The sequence below is a fragment of the Erpetoichthys calabaricus genome, chromosome 4 (assembly GCF_900747795.2).
Source record: "Erpetoichthys calabaricus chromosome 4, fErpCal1.3, whole genome shotgun sequence".
NCBI classification, from domain to species: Eukaryota; Metazoa; Chordata; class Cladistia; order Polypteriformes; family Polypteridae; genus Erpetoichthys; species Erpetoichthys calabaricus.
In genome coordinates this window covers 251416513-251434744 of record NC_041397.2, presented here as the reverse complement: position 1 = coordinate 251434744, position 18232 = coordinate 251416513, and the positions used below count along the sequence as shown (strand labels likewise).

Sequence of the window (18232 nt, the reverse complement as noted above, 5' to 3'; positions counted from 1 at the left end):
GATACCTTGCACCAAACTGTAACGTATCGTGTGTCGGTTTTAGATTTCCAAAATCGGTTCAATTTAGTTAAAAAATAGGAAATGCATGGCAGGATATACAATTGAAAAAGCTACCCCAGGCTAGTTCGTATCAAATAAAAATAACGATTGAACAGCAGCACGACACCCTAAAGTGGTTTTATAGGTGTGAACAATCCAGTTTCTAAAAGCGTTAGTCCGACTGCAGACGATTAGACACTCCCCAAGGTATCCATTTTTCCCACGTGAATGGCACAAACTGCTGCGAGACCGGCACTGTACGCATGCTCACAACGAAACAGCTGCTGCTCGCGCATCTCTTTTGCCTTATTTGGGCAAGCTGAAGCGAGTGACAGGAAGCTGGTGTAACAAGCAGACAACTCCGCAAGACAACTAGGAACAGCTGTTGAATGGCCCGTTTCAGAGTCGACACTGGTGTGAGCAGAGACCGTGAATTCATCGTGACATATAGTCGGTTTGTACTGAAACAAGGCCATTACACTGAAGAAGAAAGAAAACTCTATATTGGAAATTATAGGAATTTGTTTTAAACCAATCGGGTTCCAATTTTGCAGTTGCTCTATCTTTGCGTAACTTCCTTGTCCAAAGATATCGACGTGATCGCGGCGGATTAAACAAGGCGAGGCAATATGCAGGTGAGACCTACAGATTTTTGACTTTCACAATATAGAACACAGTAATAGAGAAGTCAAAATAGTTCTGTGGACAAAAGTTCTTGAATACATGTATGGTATCGTTCTTTGAGATGGCTAGCTAGCAACGTCGAACTGCTGTAGTTTTGTGATGTGTTTACGTTTTGTTGAAATAAAATCAATCGGCAACAGTTTGGTGATTACTGTTTGATATATGATATTGTATTTAATCGGTCTAGTAAATTGTTTTTAATCTGTATTCTGTAAGTAATTGAAAGACTCGGTATCTACACTATATGCATTTCTAAGTAAAATACATTTCGGTATCTATACTAATTATTGTATTTCAAATAAAGTATTTTCCATGTGTTAAAGCTACTTCTCTCAAAGTGGCTTCTGTTTTAGACATTTTTATACAGAACAGTTGAGTATAAACTAGAAGTAGTATTAATGAACATCAACACCTTATATAGTCAAGCTGCTGTCAATCCAGCTGGCACTGTCAGCTGCTCCGTGCAATGGGTTTTAGATACTCATTTTAATAGATTTATTTTTAGAACAGTTTTTATTTATCAGGTTGGTTGTGAGGATGAAAACATATTTCCATCCCTTTCCTTAATGCACAAGTATGTGAATTTCTTTAATTCCCTTCTTTGATCCACGGTATGTATCCTGATGAAGCTGCTTAACTAGTGATGCAATAGTAAAACAACTAGCTACGCAGTTGAGCTGTGCGTCTGTATTTAAGAAGAACCTTGCTATGAGGTTTCAGTTGAAAGGCACTAGATCAATTAGCCTATTCATATCAAGTCCATGTTACATTATGTTCAAGGCATCTGCCCCAGAATCATTCATAGTAATGTTTGGATACATTTTATTTTATTTTTTTTAAGGACCCTAATGCTGACACAGAGTGGAATGACATCCTGAGGAAAAAGGGAATCCTTCCTCCAAAGGAAAAGCCCAGGGAGGAAGAAGAAGAGGAGGAAGATCAAATAATACAGCAAGCATCTGTAGGTATGTAATGATCCCTATGTCACTTTTATATATTTTATTTCATACATGTGGCTGCAATGGGGAAAGACGAGAAAGTGTTATATGTAAAAAGTGTTGGCATCAACATTTATTTTGGTAGGTAATTTTTCATACACAGAATGTAATAAGTGCTTTAGAAGATGTCAATGAAATAGTTAAAAGCAAAGAAAAACAAATTAAAAATAGATAAGAAGAATAATGAATAAAACGTACAAAAATAAATAATACAAACATAAGATAGATATATTATTAACAGAGAGTTTGAGTCCTTATATATAGATTTGTTTTTAAGTCTCTGAAGATAAGGTCAGATGGCTGGGGATAACAGAGAAAAAAAACTCCAGGTAAGCTGGAGAAAATAAAACAAACACACAGTAATAGATTAAAGTATTATTTTATACAATTTGCATGCAGCATCGGCATATAAAACTGTTTAATTTTTGCTGTTTATGAAAATAATTTATATGTAATCAATATTATTTACTACAAAATATATTGTTGCAAGCCTTCTTACAATTGGTTGCAACTTTTTGTTGATGTTTTTATTTTTCAGGATAGGCTGACAGAGCACCGGTCCATCACAGCGTACTCTTGCACATACTCGCACTCACTAGGATGAGTCCACTAAGATTTGAAAGTTAACCTGACATGCACATCTTAGGGTTGTGAGGTGAAAACTAGAGTTCCTGGGTTTATAAAAAAAAAAAAAAATCTGGAAGAATATGTATGCTCCACAGGCCATTGATTTGAATCATAAACCAGCAGTATAAAATTAAATAATAATATGATACTATGTTACTTGTATGAAAAATATTAAAAAATTTTAAAAAATCATTAATATGTCCGCTGACACAATATTGACATATAAAATGTATTTTGATGGAATTATGTCTAAATTACAAATTTAAGAAATCCCATTTGTCTAGACATGTGGAATATACCTAATTTAATTCTGTGGTTGTAAAACAGTGAATTTCAGTTGGCTTGAGATCAAATGTAACCCAAAATTGTATACAGTTGAACGCCTCTAAAAGTATTAATACAATCTGCAGCTTCCCACATCCAACTGCAATACAGCACAGTCTTTCCTTTGCATGTTTGCTCAATATTTAGCTTTTTTTTTTTTTCCTGGCCAACTGACTTTATCATCAGACTGTCAGTTAGAGACTTGAAAAAACAATTGTATATTTAAGAACTCTATTTCTCTTAATTATGTATCTGTCTTATTTAATTGTGCATTATTTTTATACTATTTATGCATTTTTATTGTAATCTAATTTTAATTTGTTTTTCTTTGCAATTAACTACTTTGACATCATGTAAATCACTTTAAGCTACATTCCTTGTATGAAAATGTGCTAAAAAAGTGAAGCTGTTGTTGTTAATGTTCACTGTAGCATGATAAAGGAGAACTGTCAAAAGAAATTGAAACAAGACTATTGGAAAAACCACTGTGATGAGCCGAGAGTGCAGACAAACTGCACAAAGTTGGACTTGTCATTTTTCCAAGCCCATGCTACAGGAGCTGTAGCATCCTTTTCCACTTAGTTGTCACTGTTTTTTTATTTTTATTTTGATAGAATAATGGTTTAAAGATGGCAAAAAAAGAAAAAATGGCAACAACAATGTTGGTGCATGGCCCCTCAAAACTGATGAACCAATATTGTGGCACAATGCAATATATTTAAATACATAAGGTTTAGGGAGTTCGACTTTAGACTATTTGCTGGAACAAGAGTAAAACTACTTACTTTTAATCTGGTCTATATTATTAAGCATCAAAAATTGAATCTTAAAATGTTGTAGGGGGAGTACAGATAAATAAAAGAATTTGGCTTTTTTTTTTTTTTTTTTTTTCTTTTTTTTTTTTAAGCAAAAAGTGTATTTCTTTTCAGTACAAAAGTGTCCCTTATTAATGAAGGTAAATAAGGTAATAAACCACATCACACAGATTTTAGGGTTTTACAGTGATCAACGCTTCTCTGCTGTCATGGAAATAATGTAAAAGAAAATGAATGTAATAGAAAAATTGTTAAAAGATTACCAGTTCTCCAGCATAATGGTGCTTTTAAGTCAGCCATCAAAAGTGCACTAAGGTTCAGTTTCCCCCAGCAAAGTCATTTTTGTTTATCATAAACACATTTGAACATATATAACATTGAGACACTCAAAGCTTATATAGTACTAGCCATGTAAGCCCATGCTGTAAAAAGCCCGGGGTCTTAGAAACTATTGAAATCGTCAGAAAATAAACTGAAATGTAGAGATGGCAGGTAATTGAAAGGAACTACTCTGGGTATCTCTCTGCATTAGTGGCGGGAGGAAAAGTGAAAGGGATACTGTTTTGCTGATGTTAGCGGCTAAGTGATGTTGTCTTTCTTCTGAAGTTTCGTTTTGCTGACGTGGTTGCCTCCCTTGTGTTATTGGCAGCTAAGTGAGTTTTCTGTTTCCTCGGAGGCAGAGCCCTTACCCCGGCTCCACCTCTCACTTCCGGGCCAGACAGACGCATACACTTCCACGTGTAGACGTTTTTATATATATATATATATATATATATATATATATATATATATATATATAAGATAACTATTTTGCTGCTTTCTATGATTATTGACAGTAGGAGATAGCCTGAGTTAGATAGACAGAACTTTATATGTCCCCAGGGGAAAATTTGGCTTTTTACAGAAGTTCTTTAAATAAATGTATACATAGATAGCTATATAAAAAATCAATATACACACTATGGTCTGAACACACACCAGACTGACTAAAAAGCAAGAAAATTAAGAAAGAAAACTTCTGACTTGACAGTCACAGTGAGACATTATAAAGACAGCAGATATATATAAAATGGCACTCTGTTTTATTTTAATATGTTAGTGTATTATGAAGGTTCTATCTGCATTTCAGTGGACAAATACAATACATATAGTGACATTTTTTGTTCTCTTCCAGTAAAATCTTATGAAGATATGACTTTAGAAGAGTTAGAAGAGAATGAAGATGAATTTAATGAAGAGGATGAGCGGGCAGTTGAGATGTACAGGTGAGCTGCTATTACAGTCTCTTCATAATATATGTATTGGGCAAAGTTATGAAATCCTACACCTGTATCTGATTTTCAGTCAATATTTTCACAAGAAATCTGTTTCAGATTAGAAATATAGATGATTGATATGGAAAGCCAAAGTATTATCTTATTTGTATTGTGCCCATTGGTTTGGTTGATCTAATATACTTTTAATCAAAGTCAACAAATTGTTCTTTTTATAATAAGTGATTCTTTGATGGTAATTGTAAAAAAGAAAGTGTACCAAAGTAATGAAAACATTTAACCACTTCAAGTTTGTTTGGTTAACTTCTTAATAACTGAAACAATGGAATGTATTACCTATTGTTTTCTGCTGGAAGCATTTAGTTAGCTGTCTTTTATGTACATGAAATTTGTTAAATTAACTAACAATTTTTGAGAGTTATTTAGTAGGTCCTTACATAATTATTATCTGTGCTGATTTTCTTGATAATTTAGAAAAAATTAACAGAGACAGTTGGGCAAATGATGCAAGTACTTCTGGAGGTCTACAGTCGTTTAAAAGAGACATAGCAGAAAGAAATGTAGATCATAGTTTTCACAACACCATATTTAAATTCTGATCATTTTACTTTTTAAATTGGGACTAGCTGTGTGTGTGTGTTTGAAAGAGAAGAAGTGATGGTGTGTGTGTGGAGCAAAACCCTGTGTGAAGAGGGTGCTGACTTATGTAAAACAAATGATGCCCTTTAATTCTTAAAGACTTTTAAGTGCATACACAGATTGGCAAATCATTGCCCCTGCTGTCTTATGTGCAGCAACTTCATGGGTGCAGAAAAGAGCAAGCTAACAGTTTACTGCGGGCAAAGATGTGGATGTGATAGGTGGAATAATTTGACAAAATGTGGTTGTTGTATAGCATGGGACAATCAAAGAGTATGACTGAACAGGTGAATACATGCATATTTACTTTTTGTATTTTTTTTTTTTTTTAAGTATTCAAATGTTTCATTTTACTATGTTTTACATATCTGTAAATTTACAAATATGTATTGCATCTGTGAACTTTCTCCACTGTTACTATATTGTTCTATGAATACTGGAAGTTATACTGTAAAAACTATAGAAATACAAAAGCAACCAATTTTATCACTATAAAATTTGTTAACATTGTGAGCATTTACATGCTAAACCTAAAGATTTTTAAAAAGTTTTTTTTTAAGAGTACAAAAGGCAAACAACATTTTATTGTCTGCTGCAAACTGCTCTGACTACAGGTTTTGTCTATGTATTTTCAGACAACAACGAATAGCTGAGTGGAAAGCTTCTCAGATTAAAAATGTGTTTGGAGAAGTTGGCGAAATATCTGGCCAGGAATATGTACAAGAAGTAAATAAAGCTGGCAAGGGTATATGGGTTATTCTGCATCTTTACAAACAGGGGTAAGTTGTCTTTTGCTGACAGATGTTTGAGCTGTTCAATTGTTAGAGCTAATTGTGCATTTGCTAATTATTCAGAGTATGAATAAGTTTTTAAAAAGTTGGTATAAAGAAAGTTCATGGTGGTACTCCATGATATGTGATGCCATACTTTGTCATGAACTTTAATTTATGCAAAGCATTGAATGGAATAAAACATGTAGATGGGAGGAGGCTTGCTTGGAGTTAAGGTTATCAATTGAAGAACATGAACAAATTCATTTCGGAAAGAGAATAATTGGATGTATATCAAAAAGAGATTTTATGCCAAATGACCGATGTCACGCTCTGCTTAGGGAGATCTAGCACCTCCCGATATGGAATTGGACAATAGAAGTTTTTGATGTCCCAGGTAGGCTTGAAACACATTTATAAATGTTCTAGTGTAAGTATTCATTTTCAGGTTAAGCCTGTGTCTTGCTAAAGTAAACATATAAAGATTTATACACAAGTCTTTTGAGAAATTGGATTGTAAATGGAAAGAATATATTCTGAATAACAGTAGATATGCAAACGCTTTTTTCTTCTTTTTTTGTCTTTGGCACATTTCCTTATATAATGACATAAACTACAAAACCGAATGTCCTATGGAGCACATTGGAAGGCCACTGTATGACCACAAGTGTTGAAAACATACTCCACTCTCTGTTAATCTATCTTAAACAATCCATATTTAATAATATATACCATATTCCTAGAGGAGAGAGAAGGAAACCGTCAGGGTAGCAAAGAACAAGGAGGATTGTCTGTAAGATCATAGACAAGTTTCTTTGTTACTCCAATTTAGTGAACATTCAGATAACTTGAAAGTACTGTCCTATACTTAGCTCTTATCAGTTCAAATAATTTTTGGTGATATTTTAGTGTGTTATCAATATTAGGCTGAATATATTTATTACTATTTTTATGTTGCTAAAAGAAACAAAATCCGCCAATACTGTTCTCTTTGTTCAAAAGTCCCTCCAAAAACTACTTTTAAATGTATTTAAAACCAAACGGCATGAGTGAATGTCAAAATTGAAAAGGCACACATTTAGAAGAACTCTGAAGTCCCTGTGCACCTTTTATTATTTCTAATCTGCAATTACCAATATCACAGTATGCTTCACACCATTGGATTTATGGTTTGTATTCACAAGTCATAAAACTACTCCGCAGCCACACATACCGAGGGCTACATGAGTGTTTCTCATAATACTGTATATATAATATACAGTATATATAATATATATATTGTCTGATGTTAAGTTCAATGCATAGTGTTGTATTCCCTGTCTGTGCTAGATTGTTGTTGGTATTTTACAGCTTCACTAGTCTATGAGGCAAAATGTAACTAAGAATGATAGTATACTGTGTTCACTTGACAATAAATTTAAACTTGAAGATTTGTTCATTGGACAATAAGGAATGAAAAGAAAACAAACAAATTCATCTGCATATTATGTATTGATTAGTACTGTATGAAAAACCATAATAATCTCAGAGATTGAGCTACATGTTAATTACAGGTATGATTTTCTTTTTTTATTAAAACAAGGGGGCTCTGCCCCTGCTCCCTTCACTCACCAACCCCCGTGTGGGCCCTACACGCTAGTCATTTCCCAGATCTGCTGCTTGCGACAAATCGTGTTTTGCTTTTGGATAAACATGAATATCAGCTCTGTCTTTGATATCTCTGTCTTTCGAAACCAATATCGCTGACTATTTGTCATATGTTGGTTAATTATATATGCGAGCATGATCTTTCAGATTCATATAAAAATCAAAGAAAACTTCTTTATCAGTGTTTTTCAGATGAATTTTGTATCAAGTGTGAAACTTTTGGACGTATGGATTTGTACCCATTATTGGCTGTAGAATTTCTAATATGTCTGATCATTAGAATCGAAAGAATTAATGTTGCATCGCTTCTCTGTGATCATAAATATAAACCTGACCGAATTGTGGTTTCTTTGAAATGAAACTTATAGCTTTAATTGTTACGGGACCACAGATTCTCATAGCGTATGGTCCTGAATCATGTAAATCTACATTTTGAGCAATGAACAATGCAAACGCAAACAGATTATTGTAGATTCGGATATTTTGCCTATAGTGTTTGTGGAATGCACTTTCACCAAGTAACAAATCTTTTATTTCTTGCGGATATGCCTCTTCATTGGGAATTAACATTACTTTTCCCTGATGGCAACATGAATTAGACGATCTACAAGTCTCCGACTTAAACTTTAAAGCAGAACAATATCTACATACTTCTGTCATATAACCTATGTCCATTTATTCGATGCTTTTTTCGCTGTTCTGTTATTTCACCAAGTAATAATTTCCGTTTTGTAAGCACTAATGTGATCTTTACTATCAGTTTTTTGAGACTTTTGAATTTTAGTACTTTCATAATCTCTAACCTGCTCTGCGTGTGTATCACGCCGTTTTTGAACCTCTGTACAGCGTTCCACTTTGTCGTCTACTATTTGTCTTTTATTTCCACCCCCACTTGGACCTGTTAGGTTTTCAATTCCACTTGGTCCTGGCTGATTATAACTTTCCTTATTTTCCAAATTTGCACTTAGATTATTATTGTTCTTTTTTTTGAATTTTGGGCCTCTTTTCGACGCACTGCCCTTTTTTCTTTGCTTAGTTATTGACGTTTCATTTAGAATGTACAAAATTATTGTCCTAGCATTCACACATGAGAGGTGAGTGGACCGTGGGCATGGTTAAATCTCTTGGCACAAAGTCTTGTCTCACGGGAGTTGAAATTATCTCCCTGAAAAAATCTTGTCTCTTCCCAGGATTTTTTTATATAATAGAGAGGTGTGCATTTGTCCAGAAATGTTAGTGAGGAGTAAACTTGTGAAGCTGCAGTTGCACTATTAAATACTAAGTGATATAATTGATCCTTTATTTTCCAAACCTGTTTATTCCAATGCAGTATGATAGGGTGGCAGAGATTACCTGGCACAAGACACGGGCCAACCTTGGATAACACACACATTTATAAACCTACACACATACCAGCAGTGGTGCTCTTTAGAGGTTATAATCAACCTAATATACACGTGTTTGGGATTTTTAATGGTATTCCAAGTACCTGAAGAAAACCCATATACTGTAGGTCAAAGAAGGATTTTGTAACGCCATATTAAGTTTCCAAACTATTTTAACTTTGGAACTGTAACCATTGTGTTGCCTAAGTTTTTTAAACAATCTTGGAATTGTTGGCCACAGTAACATGATCTTGTGAAATCCATCCATTTTCTACCATTGGTCTGTCATATGGGTAGCAATCCATGTGGCCTGGACCTGCCCCAAGGTCTGCTTCTGACTGGTCATGCTTGAAAAACCTCTTCAGGGAGGTGGCCAGGAGGCATCCTAATCTGATGCCTGAACCACCCTAACTGGCTCATTTAGATATGTAGGAGCAACAGCTCTGCTTTGAGCTTCTCCTGAATATCTGTGCTCCTCACCCTGTCTCTATGGTTGAGTATGTATGTATGTATGTATATGTGTATGTGTGTGTATATGTATATATATATATATCTATATATATGTATATGTATGTATGTATATGTGTATGTATGTTAACCACAATCCTGAAACCCTCTATTCTCTTTTCAGTTGTAAATGTAGTTAAGTGAGATTTTATGAGATGTTATTGTGCTGTTCATTGTATTTAGATTTTATTCAGACCACCATCTGTTTAGATTCTGAACATTCACTTTCAATTGCAAGATCGGAGTTCGCTGGAGTTTAACTTGGCAACTCTGAACACAAGGCAGGACTCTTCCCAGAGCACAAGCATCCTTATCTACACATGGTTAACTTCATGTCATCAGTTAATTTAACGTGTGCTTATGGCACGTGGTAGGAAACAGCAGCTGAACAAAGAATCAAATTCTTCTTTCTGGAGCCTTATGACACCAATCCTAAATACTTTGATTGTGTGTTACCTGCTTAGACTTTTAAGTATTTAATAAAGGTAATCATGACATGTTTTAGAGTAATGTTACTCAGCCTTCACTGACATAAGTAAACATTTCAAACTAACATAAGACTCATTTATGATGTCATGTGAATAACATTGTCCTAGTGTAGTGAAAGCAAGTAAATTAAATGTAGTAGTATTTTCTATGGATTGTAAACAGGTTTTTAAGAATTGGGTTGTTTTGTGTACATATAAAAAAATTATATCACTAGTTATTTTTAGACCCTTTCTAATCGGACAGACCACTTACAGTGATCTTAAGAAATTTGTGGCACAAGCCCACATTATTTTCTTGCCAGAAACAAATTTCACTCTAGGATAATAGTCTACATAACCTAACGTAAGATGGAGTTGTGTTGTTCATTCAAAAAGCATTTCACAATGATTTGTATAACTGTTTTGTGATATGTACCACAGTGAAATGGAATTGTTCCTCAGAAATAGGAATTTTGTAACAAATGTGCATGAAGCTGTGGTGGCAGTAGGCATTTTCATGCATAGATATGTACGTTTACGAAGTATAGTGAATATTATACCTCCATGGCCAATCATACAGGTACCTTTAATTTGCATGAAATAAGAAATAGCTGCCTGTCCATTCATGACAACACTTCATCCAGCGTTGTTAAGATGTTTAAATGCATTTTATAATATTTATAGGTACAATAGGTTAAGCTGTTGAGTTGTTTTTTTATGTTCTTTTTTTAATTAGAAAACTTGTTAATCATCTTGTTTTTGCAGCATTCCCTTGTGTGCCTTGATAAACCAGCATTTCAGCACCCTAGCAAGGAAATTTCCACAAACAAAATTCCTGAAGGCAATTTCTACCACTTGTATAGCAAACTATCCAGACAAAAACCTCCCTACTGTATTTGTATACTTTGAAGGTGATATGAAAGCACAGTTCATTGGGCCTCTTGTCTTTGGAGGCATGAATTTAAAAGTTGATGGTAAGTAATGTGGAGAGATCTTAATTTGGCTTGCATGTTTCACTGCATTCTGTTTTACATTTAAAAATGTTACATTACAGACCTAAATGACTGTCTGTTTGGCAGGCACTATATCAGTTTTATTCTTGGTTGTGTTCTAATTATGTAACACAAACAAAAATAAATTGAGCCCAAAGCTCTGCAATTATTACAACTTATGTAAAGCATTTACACATTTTTAAAACACAGAGGTTTATTGTGTTCAACACATGATAATGAAGATTCTTCTATAATATGTGAACGTTCTACCAATTGTAAAATAACATCACCTATGGGGAAGAAACAATTAATATTTCCTAGTGTAAGTTTATATGTATGAGTATTTCACACATTTGTGCATGTTTCCTACTTACTTACTAATGGCTAATTTAAACTCTGTGTTAAAATACAAAAGAAAGACAGCAGCCCAAGATTCCATCTTTGCCATAACACGGAGTAGCGTACTATCCAGGTAATAGTTAAAAAGATTTTTGTGAGTCGTTCTTAACCAAGACTTTTCCCTGTACACTGTTCTTTAGTTCTGTAGATTGAGACATAAGATCTCACCTCTTATGGATAAAAAGGACTATGACTTAATGAGCTTTCATGATTGTGCCGCACATGCCATCAATGATACAGTACATAAAGAAATTGACAATGGTCATCGGCAGCTTACTCTTCTAGTCTGCCACCAGTAACATTCCACAACTTTATTATTCTGCAGCAGTCGGAGTAAGAAGCTTTGTGGACATTAACCAAACATCTGTATGTTACAAAGTAGTTATGCTAGACGCAAAGATTAACAGACAAGAGTTTGGAAAGATGTGGCATAATTTATTTTTTGGCAGCTGCCTTTATCCAAGATGACTTGCAACATTTGAGATACAATTGGTCACATTTTTTTCCCCTAATTGGAACGCAGGGAGGTAAAGTTATTTACTCACAGTCAAATAGTGTTGGTCATAGACGTATATAGATAGACGCGGCATTCACTGTGTTGCCCTGTCGACATGATACGTCGGCGAGTATGCCATATTGTGAGTGGCAAAACTGCCATTTAAACTAATACAGGTAAACGTGGAAACCGGGTTTTCTGATGAAAAAACAATAACGTTTAAAACAGTATCGTTTACATACAACAGATTTTGGTGAATCGTTTAAATGCAATTATTTATATCCATTTATACACTAATATTAGCAATTATTAAATAATAATTATTATTATTAAATAATTCCTCCCATATAAGTAACATTTCTCGGACTGCCTTCTTCCATCTCCGAAACATTTCTAGACTTTGTCCTGTTCTTATGCAACACAATACTGAAGTATTGGTTAATGCCCTAGTCACCTCACGTATAGATTACAGTAATGCTATTCTATCTGGCTCCCTGTTAACTACAGAATACAATACAAAATACTGCTCTTAACATTTAAAGCTCTCCACAGCCTTCCCTCCCCCTACCTCACTGATGTCCTATAGACTTACACTTCCTCTCGCTCACTGCAGCTCTACTTTCTGTACTACACATTAAGCTCGGTTCTATGGGAGCCAGAGTGTCTCTCATAGTGCTCCTCAACTCTGGAATTCTCTTCCCTCTCATATACGTCAGCTTGATTCAATAACACATTTTAAAACTACCCTCAAAACTTATCTTTTCAAACTGGCCTACCAATTGTGAATTTTGCACTGTTACTGCCAGTTATCTTTGTTGGTCTTTCTTTTAACAGTGAAATGATACACTCAATGACAAAAATAAAGAATTTTGTTTTATACAAATTGGCTTAATTTCTGAAATCATTTCACTCATTGCTCTCTCAATCTCTCTCTCTCGCACACACACACACACACACACACACACACACACACAATATGGTTACGTACATATATACAGGATAGGATCTAAAATCCTTGAAACAGAACTGTCTTACATAGATTTTTCCGGGTGTTGCCACTCTGTAATTTGAGAGTATTCAGTCTGGCAATATGGTGCAGTCTTTGTTTGTGGAAGACAGACACAACTAAAGACATGAGTATAAAATGATGGTTGTCAATTTCAAACTGTGTTTCCTCAATGTGCTCCTTGAGAAAAAAACGCATTATCTGAACCAATCTCAGCCCGAACAAATTGATTGATCAAAGATACACTGACAGCTTGCCCTAATGTCGACTGTCAGATAACACGCTCAGCTACTTTGACCACCTTGACTGTACCCTCGGAAGGAATCATCAAACCTCCTTTGTTTTTTAATGTGAGCAAGTGGTAGTTTTGATAATATGATGCTGGTACAGCATCTGTTACCAAACTAGCACGGCACACATCACAGGACAGCTTTCTCAAAATCCTGTCTAAGGGCTACCTCCCACTGCTTCCTGAGGTGGATTTCTTTGGGAAACTTTAAAAGTTTGAGAAATGTTAACAGCTAACAACAGTCTATATAGTTAGTGACTAAATATGTTTAACCAAAACGTTGTTTGGAGGCTCACTTGAGCACATAAATGCATAGCTTTGCTAGCTTAGCCTGGCGAAGCTAAAGTTAAGATTATAAAATGGGATTTTCTAATGACCAAATATAACCAAAACAATTGTTCAGCTTACCTATGAAATGTAATCCCTGTGATCTGGTTTGGAGCATACAGCGGTTTGTACAATCCCAAGCAGCACATGCAGCCCACTCACAATATGGTGGCGACGTTGATGTACGTTGCTGCTGATCATGAGGCGTCTAGTAATTCTATGTCTGTGGTGTCGGTAAATGGATTTTATCCCACAGCCCCAAAGGCTGAAGTCCAAAGATTTAACTACTACACTACACTGCCTGCCATATTAACAAAGAAAGGAATAAAAATAAACCAAAACACACTCCTTTTCTTAAAAATGTAATATGCAGTGTGAAAAATGTATGTAAATATTGTGGAGTTTACTAATAATCTATTAACATTCTAGACATCATCAAATAAGAATCTACTTATCATGGCTCTCCAAAAGCCACTCACTTTACTTAAACTCTTAAGGCAAATTTACTGAATCTTAATTTAACGGTCTGCTTCAATAGCTCTCCTAACTTTTATATTAAAATTTCTTGGCAGTCACAGAGCATTTTCATTTCTTCATAAAGTGTTTTAATTAGTAAAAGCTGCTTTCACTAAATAATGAGAAAAGAGAAATAAGACCACCTGCTTTTCCTAATGTGCTGAAAGACTGTAAATTCCATTGTGGAAGACCTGATAAAATTATACTGTTGCTGACATTGCTGATAGATTTTGATTTAAACAAATCAGTTAGTTAGTTTTTGCATTTTTCCATTATTTGGTTTCCCTATTCCTAATTTGATATGTGAAATGGGCTGTCAAAAGTACAGTACTAACACTGCAAAAATGAAATCTAAGCAAGTGAAAATGTTTATATCAAGTGATTTAAATATTTTCACTTATTGTAAGATTTATTGATTTATCAAAAAAATTGTATTCAAAGAATATTTAACTTATTTTAAGAAATCTTGTCAATTTCAACAAAATTTTGCATACTCCATTGGCAGATTTCTTTGCTTAATAAGCTTTTTAAGTGTTTTTAAGTCTCTCTCCCCCACCCGCCCACCCCCCACCTCTCACTAGTTTTGCATATACATTTTGCCACGAATGTAGCCTATGTTGTCTGAGTAACTGTATAATATATCATATGTGTGAGCTATGTTAGTGTTTATAAAATGATATAATACCAGCATTTTAGTAAGTAAATTTATAAAATGTAAAAACCATTCTAAACCACTAAGTGAGTACAACTGCAAACATCCAAGTGCTCTCTCCATCTGGGGATCCTAAACATGTGGTTAAAACCTGCATCTCTGTCGGTCTACCTGTATACCAACTTTTATTTCCTGCTTCTGTGTTCTGGTGCACAGCACATACCTTGGAACTTCATCTGACTTTGGACTTAAGTGTCTCGCACTTCAAGAGCATCATTTCCTAGTAGGGCTGTGGTGTGTGTGTGTGTGTGTTTTTTTTTTGTTTTTTTTTAACATTTTATTGAATTTGTTAAAATCAAAAACATTCCATACAAGCAAGTCAAATTTTACAAAACCAGGTTTGAATCGTTTCCACCCCCCCACCCCCCATGAGAGAAAGAGAGTTAGGCCAACAGAGTAAAATTTTAATAGTAGGAAAAATAAATTAAATAAGTAAGTAAAAAAAATAAATAGGATAAAAAAGCTTGTTCTAAAATGCTATTGATTAAATCCTGCCTGGTTTTAAAAATGTTTTGCACAGATCCACTAAGTGAGAATTTGATTTTTTTTTTTCTAATTTCAAATAATATATAATATCAGTTACCCACTGACTTAGAATAGGAAAGTTAGGATTCTTCTAGTTGAGCAAGATAAGTCAACGTGCCAATAGTGTAGTAAAGGTGATTACGGTTTGTGTGTTCTTCTCCACTTCAAGCCCATCTGGGAGTACACCAAACACAACTGTTAGTTAGGAAGGATTGTGACGCCAAGGCCGTCTGATAGGCATTTAAATATTTTGGTCCAGAATGATGTTAATTTGGTGCAGGTCCAAAACATGTGGCCCATTGAGGCTGGAGCTCGATTGCAACGTTTGCAGGTTGGATCTTGCCCTGGAAAAATTTTGGACAATTTTAAATGAGAGAGATGTGCTTGATAGATAAAGGGCGGTGGTACATTTAACTGGCATTAAACTATGTCACTTATGAAATATATATATTGCTTAAACATATATTAGTATGCTTTTAAATTTACAGAAACTACATACAAGTATATTTACATTTAAGATATTATATGCACCAGAAATAATTTATTAAAATTTCATATGCAAAGGGAATGTGTTGTGTACTGTTCGGTTGACCGATAGTGATAAAAGCTACATGGACATCTTGGCATTCTAACTGTCCTGTTAAGACCCTTTACAAAGCAGAACACATTTGCACTTCACACAGATGAAATCGGGATGCAGTGCACATGTGATGAGCGATTTCAGCAGTAGATTGTTCATAAAATGATCCCAGTTCCTTGAATGCAACATGATTACAGAGACTTTAAACGTGCAGAAGTCTGATTTTGGTGGGAGAGACAGTCTTAGTTTGCTCTGTTCTGTAGAATTTGATATTTTCTACCTGCATGTTTCATTTAAAGTCATTTTCCGTCCCATATACTGTGAGGGGAAAAATAATCTAAAACCTCAACAAAAATGAGCACTGCAGCAATGAAAAATGCCCTGGTCTAACATTATTGATGCTGCACCTTTGGGAATTGATGCAATGTGTTTTGATAGCAGAGTACCACCTAAGGGAATGCAGAAGTAAGGTATTTTGTTATGCAAGTACCAAAAAAAAAAAAAAGCATTGCTTATACAGTCCAACAAAACATGCAGAAAAATTCTTGTCCTCAGGTAGCCATGAAAAATATTGCACCATTTTTATTTTTTTTTTGCAGCATAAGAAAATTTATATTGGTAAGTAGCTTACCTTGTTACCTTACCTAACAAGGAAAACTGACAATATTTACTGTGAACATGTGAATTACTGTCCCTTAGACTGCAAGTTTTTTTTTTCTCAATTTCTAAATTTTAACTTTTTTTTTTCATGACAAATTCGTGCATAGTTAATTACTTGAAAATCTTATCTCGTTTGCCTTGTTAGTAATTGTCATATAGTTGAAAGAAAATAATGCAATTAAAAAAAGCTTATGATTCATAAAAGGACTGAACTACAATTAAGTAAAACTGTGGAGAATCAACAGGTTTTGTGCAATAAAAATTGTGGTAACAACAAGCATCTTTTTAATTTGAGAGAAAAGTAAAACCTACATTGATCCTACACAGTGAGTATCACTTGAGTAAATAAATCTTATTTTAAGCTGCAGTGCCTTGCATGTAATTTGAAATGCAGGCATCTGCATTATTTAAAATATAGCTATAGCAGATATACTTTCTCATATCATGATTATTTTTGAAATTAAAATTTTTGCATATTTATTTTTGTTAGAGCTGGAGTGGAAGCTTGCAGAATCAGGAGCAATTAAAACGGATTTGGAAGAAAACCCAAAGAAACAGATTGAAGATAAGCTCATGACATCCATCAGGTGCACAATGCCTGTGACAAACAACAGTGACTCTGAGGAAGATTACTAGCACACTACATTTTCCATCGTGTGTCTGTATGGACGATCTTGCAATGGACTGTTTTTCATTCTTTGTTTTCAGTGATATTAAATGTTGCTCACATGAGTATTTTTTAATGGAATTCTCTTCTTTTTGAAAGGTTTTGTTTTGTTTTGTTTTATTCTTAAGTAAATCGTATAAAAATGTGTCAGTAACACACGAGGCAGAGAAGAAAATTATTTAACTCTTAGACTGAGCAGCTCTTTACATTTTAAGTATTACAAAAACTGTCTTTGGAGAAGATTTGTTGAGACATGATCTAAATGAAAAAATAAAAATTTATAAGAAACTATTAAAGCACCTTTTCTATTCATGTGATATACTTGTTTTTAAGGTCATTTGTACATTGAGGTCTTAAATGTATTTTTGAATGTCACTAGCCTTCTGTAGTCTTTAGGTAGCATGAAGCCAGAAATATGCCAGTGGTGTTATAACATCAATTGTTTTCTGTAACAGAATGGTGGCACAGCATTTCGTGCTTGTGCCCCACAGTTCTAGTGTACCGAATTCAAATCTAGCACCCAGTTGTTGTCTGAGGGAGGTTACATGGTCTCCCCAAATCTGCTTGGATTTTACCTTAACTCCTTCTCAGATTGGTGGAGGTCTAGTTTGGATTTGTGTCTTTGTGGGCCCTGTAATGGACTGGCACCCTGTCCACGTTTGTTTCCTGCTTTGCATCTCAAGCCGCATTGACAGGCTTGGACTTCCCCTGTGACTCTGATTTAGGTTAGCTAGTTTGAAGAATGTTATCATAATAATGATTTAAAAAACAAGCTATGGTATGTTAGGGAGAAGGTGGTAGTGACCTAATCTTAATTTATTGTTCACTGAGGCAGTGATCAGTGCAAATATTCATCTCAAAAAGTGGAAACACTATTTTTTTTTTAA

General features: G+C 34.5%; 1 protein-coding gene across 1 annotated transcript; it reads left to right on the top strand.

The window, feature by feature from the left end:
* Positions 1-396: 396 nt before the first annotated feature.
* pdcl3 (phosducin-like 3) lies at positions 397-17625 on the top strand. The gene is made up of 6 exons (XM_028800610.2): positions 397-674; positions 1565-1688; positions 4662-4752; positions 6036-6179; positions 10942-11150; positions 17169-17625. Exons 1-6 carry the CDS (start codon positions 669-671, stop codon positions 17312-17314), a joined length of 720 nt encoding a protein of 239 aa, XP_028656443.2. The 5' UTR covers positions 397-668; the 3' UTR covers positions 17315-17625.
* The last annotated feature ends 607 nt before the right edge of the window (positions 17626-18232 follow it).

Excerpts from the sequence above, each read along its gene's own strand:
- pdcl3 (XM_028800610.2), top strand. Across the intron at positions 4,753-6,035 it reads CGGGCAGTTGAGATGTACAG|ACAACAACGAATAGCTGAGT; the intron begins GTGAGCTGCTAT and ends ATGTATTTTCAG. Across the intron at positions 6,180-10,941 it reads CTGCATCTTTACAAACAGGG|CATTCCCTTGTGTGCCTTGA; the intron begins GTAAGTTGTCTT and ends TTGTTTTTGCAG.